Source organism: Coregonus lavaretus (genome assembly GCF_964263955.1).
Source record: "Coregonus lavaretus genome assembly, contig: HAP1_SCAFFOLD_8761, whole genome shotgun sequence".
Classification (NCBI taxonomy): domain Eukaryota; kingdom Metazoa; phylum Chordata; class Actinopteri; order Salmoniformes; family Salmonidae; genus Coregonus; species Coregonus lavaretus.
In genome coordinates this window covers 1-10852 of record NW_028165742.1, presented here as the reverse complement: position 1 = coordinate 10852, position 10852 = coordinate 1, and the positions used below count along the sequence as shown (strand labels likewise).

The 10852-nt window shown below is 47.8% G+C and overlaps 1 protein-coding gene across 1 annotated transcript; it reads right to left on the bottom strand.

Annotated features, from left to right (window-relative positions):
* Window positions 1–2466: 2466 nt before the first annotated feature.
* LOC311115529 (ribonuclease inhibitor-like) lies at window positions 2467–10517 on the bottom strand (the record flags this gene model as incomplete). Its single annotated transcript, XM_084190684.1, has 4 exons — window positions 2467–2524; window positions 3880–4053; window positions 8214–8387; window positions 10344–10517. Coding segments are annotated over 4 exons (580 nt in total), but the record flags the coding sequence as incomplete, so codon positions are not given.
* Between the last annotated feature and the right edge of the window lie 335 nt (window positions 10518–10852).

Genomic DNA, 10852 nt, shown 5'->3' with positions numbered 1-10852 from the left:
GCCCATCGATCCGGATGGTCAAGGCAATGAGTGAGTCGAGATCCGTAGGCAGCTCCCGGACTTTGAACTCGTCTTTAATCTCCTCCAATAATCCATGAAAGAACGTGTCGAACAGGGATTCAGGTTCCAGGCACTCTCGGAAGCCAATGTGCGGAAATCAACTTCATAGTCCGCTTCACTGCGGGAGTCTTGACGAAGCTGGAGTAACTTCCGGGCAGCCTCTCTCCCAAACCTTTTTCACCTCAGCCACAAACTCCTCCATACTGAAGCACACGGCAGATTGCTGTTCCCACACCACCGTAGCCCAGGCGAGAGCCTTCCCGGACATTATGAGGTGCGCTATCTTCGAGCAGTCCGAGGGGAAGGACGAGGGCTGCAGCTCGAAGATGTGGAAACACTGGGAGAGAAATGCTCGACAGGTTCCTGACTCTCCAGCGAAGCGTTGCGGAGGAGGTAAGCGAGGTTCTCGGGAAGCCGGGGTGGCCTGGAGAGACGCGCTGCTGACAGCGGAGTTACTGAGGGGCTGGGAGGTTACTGTCATGGCCGGCTGCCTAACAGATAATCAGCGGAATTGCTCCAGCAATGTTTTCAAGACACGGTCATGGCATTCCGCCAAGGTCTGGAATCCTTCCATAAGACCTCGAAGTAACTCCTCGTGCCTCCCAATGGTGGCTCCTTGGGAGGAGACGGCGTGGCGGAGCTGGTCCGAGTCTGCTGGGTCAGTCATGGCCGGTTCGCACAATCAGAACTCAGGATAAGACCCAGATGCAGACCGTTCGAATCACAGATGTTTCATAACAAAACAGGGGGCAGGCAGACGACAGGTCAAGGGTGTGTGTGTGTGTCCAGTGTTTGTGTCCAGTGTGTATGTGTGTCCAGTGTGTGTGTGTGTCCAGTGTGTGTGTGTGTCCAGTGTGTGTGTGTGTGTCCAGTGTGTATGTGTGTCCAGTGTGTGTTGTGTGTCCAGTGTGAGTGTGTCCAGTGTGTGTGTCAAGAGTTTGTGTGTTTGTGTCCAGTATATGAGTTCGGTATATGTGTATGTGTGTGTGTCCAGTGTGTGTGTCCAGTGTGTTTGTGTTTCCAGTGTGTGTGTATGTGTGTGTGTGTGTGTGTGTGTGTGTGTCCAGTCAGTGTGTGTGTGTCGAGTGTGTCTGTGTCCAGTGTGTGTGTGTGTTTCCAGTTTGTGTGTGTGTGTGTGTGTGTGTGTCCAGTCAGTGTGTGTGTGTCCAGTGTGTGTGTGTGTGTGTGTGTCCAGTGTGTGTGTGTGTGTGTGTGTGTGTGTGTCCAGTGTGTGTGTCTTTGTCCAGTGTGCGTGTGTGTCCAGTGTGTGTGTGTGTGTGTGTTTGTCCAGTGTCCAGTGTGTCCAGTGTGTGTGTATGGGAGTGTGTATGGGTGTGTGTCCAGTGTGTGTGTGTGTCCAGTATGTGTGTGTTTGTCCAGTGTGTGTGTCTGTCCAGTGTGTGAATGTTTGTCCAGCGTGTATGTGTGTCCAGTGTCTGTGTTTATGGATCCAGTGTGTGTGTGTGTGTGTTTTCAGTGTGTGTGTGTCCAGTGTGTACGTGTGTGTGTGTCCAGTGTGTGTGTCCTGTGTGTGTGTGTGTGTGTATGAGTGTGTGTGTCCTGTGTGTGTGTGTGTGTTCAGTGTGTATGTCCAGTGTGTGTGTGTGTTTAGTGTGTGTGTGTTCAGTGTGTTTGTGTCCAGTGTGTGTGTGTGTGTGTGTCCAGTGTGTGTGTGTGTCCGTGTGTCCAGTGTGTGTGTGTGTCCAGTGTGTGTGTGTGTGTGTCAGTGTTACCATGGTAGAAGGACAGAGTGCCGGCTGGCCAGTCCAGATACACTCCTACTCTGTGGGAGCTGGAGGAGGGGACGTCTATGGTAGTGGACTTATTATTGTGCCTGGCAGAGTAACTGTTGTCAGAGCAGAGCAGACTCCAGGACTTGTCATTACCTCCAATCAGACAGTCCTCAAGCCTTCCTCTCCTGCTGATTCCTTTATATGTCACTCCTATATCAACCCTGCTCCCACTCCACTCTATAATGTATGGTAATATAAAACGCACTTATTCCCATTAATTAACACACACACATCCTGAACACACACACACACACACACTGAACACACACACACACACACACAAACACACACACACACACTGAACACACACACACATCCTGAACAAACACACACATCCTGAACACACACACACACACACACCTGTATGCATGCAAGCATGAACACACACACACACACACACACACACACATTTCTAATGTAACAGGAATACGCCACACACATACACAGACACACACATTGTCAAAGCAACTCTTTGTAAACTTTGGTGTCCCTGATTTCTGCTTCTGTAGACCTACAGCTAATATTTAATATGACCAAGTAAGTAATGATGGTGGTCTTTGACTTTGACTTCACTTGAATTAATACTTATTCTTAGTCATATTCTTCCCAGCAGTCAACACTCACATTTTTTAAGTCCAGGTTTCATTGTGTTCTCTCCACCATGTTCCACACTGTAGGTAAGCAGAAGAACAGACAGTCATTGAGGGATACTCTCTCACACACACACACACACAAACACACAAACAAACACACACACACACACACACACACACACACACACACACACACACACACACACACACACACACACACACACACACACACACACACACAGTCAGCATAAAACTTTGTGTGTGTCCAGTGTGTGTTTGTTTGTGTGTGTTTGTGTGTCCAGTGTATGTGTGTGTGTGTGTGTCCAGTGTGTGTGTGTGTGTGTGTCCAGTGTGTGTGTGTGTCCAGTGTTTGTGTGTGTGTGTGTGTGTCCAGTGTGTGTGTGTGTGTGTGTGTGTGTGTGTGTGTGTGTGTGTGTGTGTGTGTGTCCAGTGTGTGTGTGTGTGTCCAGTGTGTGTAGGTCCAGTGTGTGTGTGTGTGTGTGAATGTCCAGTGTGTGTGTGTCCAGTGTGTGTGTGTGTGTGTGTTCAGTGTGTGTGTGTCCAGTGTGTGTGTGTGTATGGGTCCAGTGTGTGTGTTTGTGTGTCCAGTGTGTGTGTGTGTGTTTCCAGTGTGTGTGTGTGTGTGTCCAGTGTGTGTGTGTGTGTGTGTGTGTGTGTGTGTGTGTGTGTGTGTGTGTGTGTGTGTGTGTGTGTCCAGTGTGTGTGAGCGTGTCCAGTGTGTGTAGGTCCAGTGTGTGTGTGTGTGTGTGTGTGTGTGTGTATGTGTGTGTGTGTGTGTGTGTGGTTCCAGTGTGTGGGTCCAGTGTGTGTACATTATGTGTCTCCAGTTTGTGTGTGTGTTTGTCCAGTGTACGTGTCCAGTGTGTGTGTGTGTGTGTCCAGTGTGTGTGTCTGTGTCCAGTGTGTGTGTGTGTGTCCAGTGTGTATGTGTTTGTGTGTGTTTGTCTGTGTCCAATGTGTGTGTGTGTGTATGTGTGTGTGTGTGTGTGTGTGTGTGTCCAGTGTGTGTGTGTGTGTCCACACACACTGGACAAACACAGACAAACACACACTGGACACACACACACACTGGACACACACACACTGGACACACACTGGACACACAAACATACTGGACACACACACACACCCACACTGGACACACACACATACACACAGGACACACACCCACACACACTGGACCCACACACACACACACACACACACACACACACACACACACACACACACACACACACACACACACAAACACTGGACACACACACACTGGACCCACACACTGGACCCACACACACACACACACACACAGTCTTTATATAACTTAGTCCAAGTGGTGGTCAGAATGTTTGTCTTAACTAGCCTGATAACTCCAACATGTCTGATATGAACATTGACATAAACCCTCTACATACTTGAGTTTCTCCAGTCTGCAGTGTGGATCCTCCAGTCCAGCAGAGAGCAGTCTGACTCCTGAGTCTCCTGGGTGATTGTAGCTCAGGTCCAGCTCTCTCAGGTGTGAGGGGTTTGACTTCAGAGCTGAGACCAAAGAAGCACAGCCTTCCTCTGTGACTAGACAGCCTGACAGCCTGCAAAGAGTCAAATCATATTAAAACCACACTGCTATTCTTTGGTGGTCAACATAGTGGCAGTATATTTTTTCAACATTTTCATTTATACCAGTGTCCTGAAACCTGCCATATACATATTATTATTAGAAAAAATCATAATATTGTGTGTAGAGAGAAAAATGTTTAGTACGAATATTTGAGTAGACTGACCAGAGCAGTTTAAAAAGCAGTATCAGTCAAAAGACAGACAGTGAGGTATCAGATTTAGATTGTATTGAGTATCCAGTCCAAACCATATCTATTTTGACAGTGAAGCTAACATTTTAAATGTGGCTCTGTACTCCAGCATTTTGGAATTGAGATCAAATGTTTTATATGAGGTGACAGTATATAATGTTACCTTTTATTTTAGGGTATTTTCATACATATCTGTTTCACCGTTTAGAAATGAAAGCACTTTATGTATCTAGTCCCCCCATTTGAAGAAGTCATAAGATTTCTGACAAATTAACTTATAGTGTATTAAAGTAGTCAAAAGTTTAGTATTTGGTCCCAAACTCATTGGTTGCATTTGCAGTTTGTTTTGGTTGTGTTTTGGGTTATGTTTTGTCCGATAGTAACTGAATGGTGGATGATGACTGGATTAATCTTCTGTCTAAGTGAGTAGATAACATGTTTCTCAACACTACTAAATTAATTAAATTAATTAAGAAAAATCATGAATGAATCATGAACAATTATGAATGAGAAAGTTACAGAGGCTACAACAAAACATGCTAACCTGTCACGATCGTCTGAAGGAACGGACCAATGCGCAGCGTTGCGAGTGAACATGACTTTTATTAATAACGTACTCAATACCGAAAACAACAAAATAAAGACGATGCGTGAAGTCCAACATACAACAACTAAACTTGGAACACTGGAAACAGGAAACAAAAACCCACAACCACAAAGTGAAAACACACAGTTTAAATATGGCTCCCAATCAGAGATAACGAGCCGACAGCTGACACTCGTTACCTCCGATTGGGAGTCATTGACTACAACACACAACCTAGAAATATAACCCATAGACCTGCAAACATAGAAACACACCCAACAGAACTACCAACATAGAAAAACACCCAAATCCCCAACAACACAACATACACTCTAGCTCACATACAAAAGTCCTAGAGCCAGAGTGTCACAGTACCCCCCCCTAAAGGTGCGAACTCCGGGCGCACCAACTCACAGTCTAGGGGAGGGTCTGGGTGGGCGTCTGTCCACGGTGGCGGTTCTGCCCCTGGACGTGGTCCCCACCCCACCTTAGTCACCAGCTTCCCTAGCCTCCTCCACATTACCCCCCCCCAACTAAACCCCACTGGGTTAAGGGGCGGCACCGGACTAAGGGGCAGCACCGGACTAAGGGGCAGTACCGGACTAAGGGGCAGTACCAGGCTAAGGGGCAGCACCGGACTAAGGGGCAGCACCAGGATAAGGGACAGCACCAGGATAAGGGACAGCACCAGGATACGGAGCAACACCGAGCTAAGGGGCAGCACCGGACTAAATGGCGGATCCTGGCTGGCTGGCTCTGGCTGATCCTGGCTGGCTGGCGGATCCTGGCTGGACGGCTCTGGCGGATCCCGGCTGGACGGCTCTGGCGGATCCCGGCTGGACGGCTCTGGCGGATCCCGGCTGGACGGCTCTGGCGGATCCCGGCTGGACGGCTCTGGCGGATCCCGGCTGGACGGCTCTGGCGGATCCCGGCTGGACGGCTCTGGCGGATCCCGGCTGGACGGCTCTGGCGGATCCTGGCTGGACGGCTCATGGCTGGCTGACGGATCTGGCTGCTCATGGCTGGCTGACAGATCTGGCTGCTCATGGCTGGCTGACGGATCTGGCTGCTCATGGCTGGCTGACGGATCTGGCTGCTCATGGCTGGCTGACGGATCTGGCTGCTCATGGCTGGCTGACGGATCTGGCTGCTCATGGCTGGCTGACGGATCTGGCTGCTCATGGCTGGCTGAAGGCTCTGGCTGATCCTGTCTGGCGGAAGGCTCTGGCTGATCCTGTCTGGCAGAAGGCTCTAGCGGCTCCGGTCTGGCGGACGGCTCTGAAGGCTCATGGCAGACGGGCGGCTTATGCAGCGCTTGGCAGACGGACAGTTCAGGCGCCGTTGGGCAGACGGGTAGTTCAGGCGCCGTTGGGCAGACGGCCAGTTCAGGCGCCGTTGGGCAGACGGCCAGTTCAGGCGCCGTTGGGCAGATGGCAGACTCTGGCCATCTGAGGCGCACCATAGGCCTGATGCGTGGTACCGGAACTGGAGGTACCGGCCTGAGGACACGCATCTCAGGGCTAGTGCGGGGAGAAACAACAGGACGCACAGGACTCTGGGAACACACAGGAGGCTTAGTACGTGGCGCAGGGACAGGCCGGTCTGGGCTGACGACGCACACCGTAGGCTTCCTACGTGGCACAGGAACCGGCCGGGCTGGGCTGGCGACGCACACTGTAGGCATCCTACGTGGCGCAGGGATAGGCCGGGCTGGGCTGGCGACGCGCACCGTACACTTGGCGCGGGTGGCAGGAACAGGCCGAACCGGGCTGGCGACGCGCACCGTACACCTAGTGCGAGGGGCCGGAACAGGCCGGGCTGGGCTGGCGACGCGCACCGTACACTTGGTGCGGGTGGCAGGATCAGGTCGAACCGGGCTGGCGACGCGCACCGTACACTTAGTGCGAGGGACCGGAACAGGCCGTACCGTACGGGGAACACACACTACTGGCTGCACCTCGGGACTAGGAACGGGCCGGACCGAACTGGTTACACACCCCAGTACCTCACGCCGTGCCTCAACACCTTCCTTCCCTGCTTTACCCAGTAGCCCCCTTGACCTGGTAGCCCACTGAATCCGTCCCTTCTCTGCCTCCGTCAGCCCCCTTAACCTGGCAGCCCTCTGACTCTGCCTTGTGGCAGCCTCCTGCTGCTCCGTCGCCCAAGCCATGTGCCCCCCCCAAAAAATTTATTGGGGTTGCCTCCCGTCCTTCTGACGTTGGCTCTGCCGACGCCGTTGCTCCTCTCGCCGTCGCCTCTCCACCGTCTCGTTCCATGGTCGGCGATCCATACCATCTAGGATCTCCTCCCAAGTCCAGGACCCTTTACCGTCCAACAGTTCCTCCCATGTCCAGACCCTTTGCTCCTGGACGCGCTGCTTGGTCCTTTGATGGTGGGTTTTTCTGTCACGATCGTCTGAAGGAACGGACCAATGCGCAGCGTTGCGAGTGAACATGACTTTTATTAATAACGTACTCAATACCGAAAACAACAAAATAAAGACGATGCGTGAAGTCCAACATACAACAACTAAACTTGGAACACTGGAAACAGGAAACAAAAACCCACAACCACAAAGTGAAAACACACAGTTTAAATATGGCTCCCAATCAGAGATAACGAGCCGACAGCTGACACTCGTTACCTCCGATTGGGAGTCATTGACTACAACACACAACCTAGAAATATAACCCATAGACCTGCAAACATAGAAACACACCCAACAGAACTACCAACATAGAAAAACACCCAAATCCCCAACAACACAACATACACTCTAGCTCACATACAAAAGTCCTAGAGCCAGAGTGTCACATAACCTCTCACCATTACCAATAACAGAGGGGGTATGTTCCTCTGTAACTTTCTCATTCATCATCATTCACGATTCATTCATGATTATTCATAATCATGGTAGCATCCACATGAATGTAGAAGTGTTCAGAAACATCTTCTATTCTTACTGACAATACAAGTGAAGTGACTCCAAAATGACAGGACATTATTCACCATTCAGTTTCTATTGGGGAAAACATCATCCAAAACACAACCAAAACAAACTGAAAAAGCATTCAACAAGTTTGTAGAATCACAAGCTTGATGTAATCACTGCGGGTAAGGAATATGGGACCAAATACTAAACTTATGACTACTTTAATACAATATAATTGAATATGTCCAAATCACCTAATATAAAACATTCTATCTCAAATCCAAATTGCTGGAGCATAGCGCCAAATGTAAAACTGTAAGCTTCACTGTCCAAACACATATGGTGTGGACTATGTGTGCCTGGTAAACACATGTGGATCTGGTGAACAGTTATCACTTGTTGACCAACTACAGGAAGACTGACCTCAGAGTCTCCAGTTTACAGTGGGGATTCCCCAGTCCAGCAGAGAGCAGCGTCACTCCTGAATCCATCAGGTCATTGTTACTCAGGTCCAGCTCTCTCAGGTGTGAGGGGTTTGACTTCAGAGCTGAGACCAGAGAAGCACAGCCTTCCTCTGTGACTAGACAGCGTGACAGCCTGCAAAAGTAAAATCATATTAAAATCACACTGCTATTCTTTGGTGTGAAAATATATTCTTTCAACAATTTCAGATACATCAGTGTCCTGAAACCTGCCATATCTACTCATATATGTATATATACACACTACTACCAGTCAAAAGTTTGGACACACCTACACATTCAAGGGTTTTTCTTTATTTTTAAAATTTTTTACATTGTAGAATAATAGTGAAGACATCAAAACTATGAAATAACACATATGGAATCATGTAGTAACCAAAGAAGTCAAATCAAAATATATTTTATATTTCAGATTCTTCAAATAGCCACCCTTTCCCTTGATGACAGCTTTGCACACTCTTGGCATTCTCTCAACCAGCTTCATGAGGTAGTCACCTGGAATGCATTTCAATTAACAGGTGTGCCTTCTTAAAAGTTAATTTGTGGAATTTCTGAGCCAATCAGTTGTGTTGTGACAAGGTAGGGTGGGTATAGAGAAGATAGCCCTATTTGGTAAAAGACCCAGTCCATATTATGGCAAGAACAGCTCAAATAAGCAAAGAGAAACGACAGTCCATCATTACTTTAAGACATGAAGGTCAGTTAATATGGAACATTTCAAGAACTTTGAAAGTTTCTTCAAGTGTAGTCGCAAAAAACATCAAGCGCTATGATGAAACTGGCTCTCATGAGGACCGTCACAGGAATGGAAGACCCAAAGTTACCTCTGCTGTAGAGGATAAGTCCATTAGAGTTACCAGCCTCAGAAATTGCAGCCCAAATAAATGCTTCACAGAGTTCAAGTCACAGAAACATTTCAACATCAACTGTTCAAAGGGGACTGTGTGAATAAGGCTTTCATGGTTGAATTGCTGCAAAGAAATCACTACTAAAGGACACCAATAAGAAGAAGAGACCTGCTTGGGCCAAGAAACACGAGCAATGGACATTACACCGGTGGACATTTGTCCTTTGGTCTGGATTCCAAATTGGAGATTTTTGGTTCCATCCGCCGTGTCCTTGTGAGAAGGGGTGTGGGTGAACGGATGATCTCCGCATGTGTAGTTCCCACCGTAAAGCATGGAGGAGGAGGTGTTATGGTGTGGGGGTGCTTTGCTGGTGACACTGTCTGTGATTTATTTAGAATTCAAGGCACACTTAGCGAACATGGCTACCACAGCATTCTGCAGCGATACGCCATCCCATCTGGTTTGGGCTTAGTGGAACTATAATTTGTTTTTCAACAGGACAATGACCCAACACACTTCCAGGCTGTGTAGGGGCTATTTGACCAGTAAGGAGAGTGATTGAGTGCTGCATCAGATGACCTGGCCTCCACAATCACCCGACCTCAACCCAATTGAGATGGTTTGGAATGAGTCGGACGGCAGAGTGAAGGAAAAGCAGCCAACAAGTGCTCAGCATATGTGGGAACTCCTTTAAGACTGTTGGACATGCATTCCAGGTGACTACCTCATGAAGCTGGTTGAGAGAATGCCAAGAGTGTGCAAAGTTGTCATCAAGGCAAAGGGTGGCTATTTGAAGAATTTCAAACATAAAATATATTTTGATTGGTTTAACACTTTTTTGGTTACTACATGTTTCCATACTTGTTATTTCATAGTTTTGATGTCTTCACTGTTATTCTACAATGTAAAAATGTTTTTTTTTTTTAAATAAGAAAAATAAAGAAAACCGTTGAATGAGTAGGTGTGTCCAAACTTTTGACTGGTACTGTATATAAATGAATTAATGTATCATTTTTAACAGTAGATAACATGTTTCTAAACACTACTAAATTAAAATGTGTGTGTGTGTGTGTGTCCAGTGTGTGTATGTGTGTGTGTGTGTGTGTGTGTGTGTGTGTGTGTGTGTGTGTGTGTGTGTGTGTGTGTGTGTGTGTGTGCCCAGTGTGTGTGTGTCCAGTGTGTGTGTGTCCAATGTGTTCATTGAGTGAAACAGGAATACTGACCTCAGAGTCTCCAGTTTACAGTGGGGATTCCCCAGGACAGCAGAGAGCAGCTTCACTCCTGAATCCTTCAGGTCATTGTTACTCAGATCCAGCTCTCTCAGGTGTGAGGGGTTTGACTTCAGAGCTGAGACCAGAGAAGCACAGCCTTCCTCTGTGACTAGACAGCCTGACAGCCTGCAAAGATTAAAATCCTATTAAAACCACACTGCTATTCTTTAGTGTTGAGTAATAACATGTTTTTAAACACTACTAAAGTAATCATGATGATGCCATGATTGAGAAAGATCATGAATGAATCATGTATAATAATGAGTGAGAAAGTTACAGAGGCTACAACAAAACATGCTAACCTCTCACCATTACCTTTTAAAAAAAGGTGACATTCTGTATTGTTGCCTAATATGAAACATTTTATCTCAAATCCAAAATGCTGGAGCATAGCACCAAATTTAAAACTGTCAGTTTCACTGTCCAAACACATATGGTGTGGACTATGTGTGCCTGGTAAA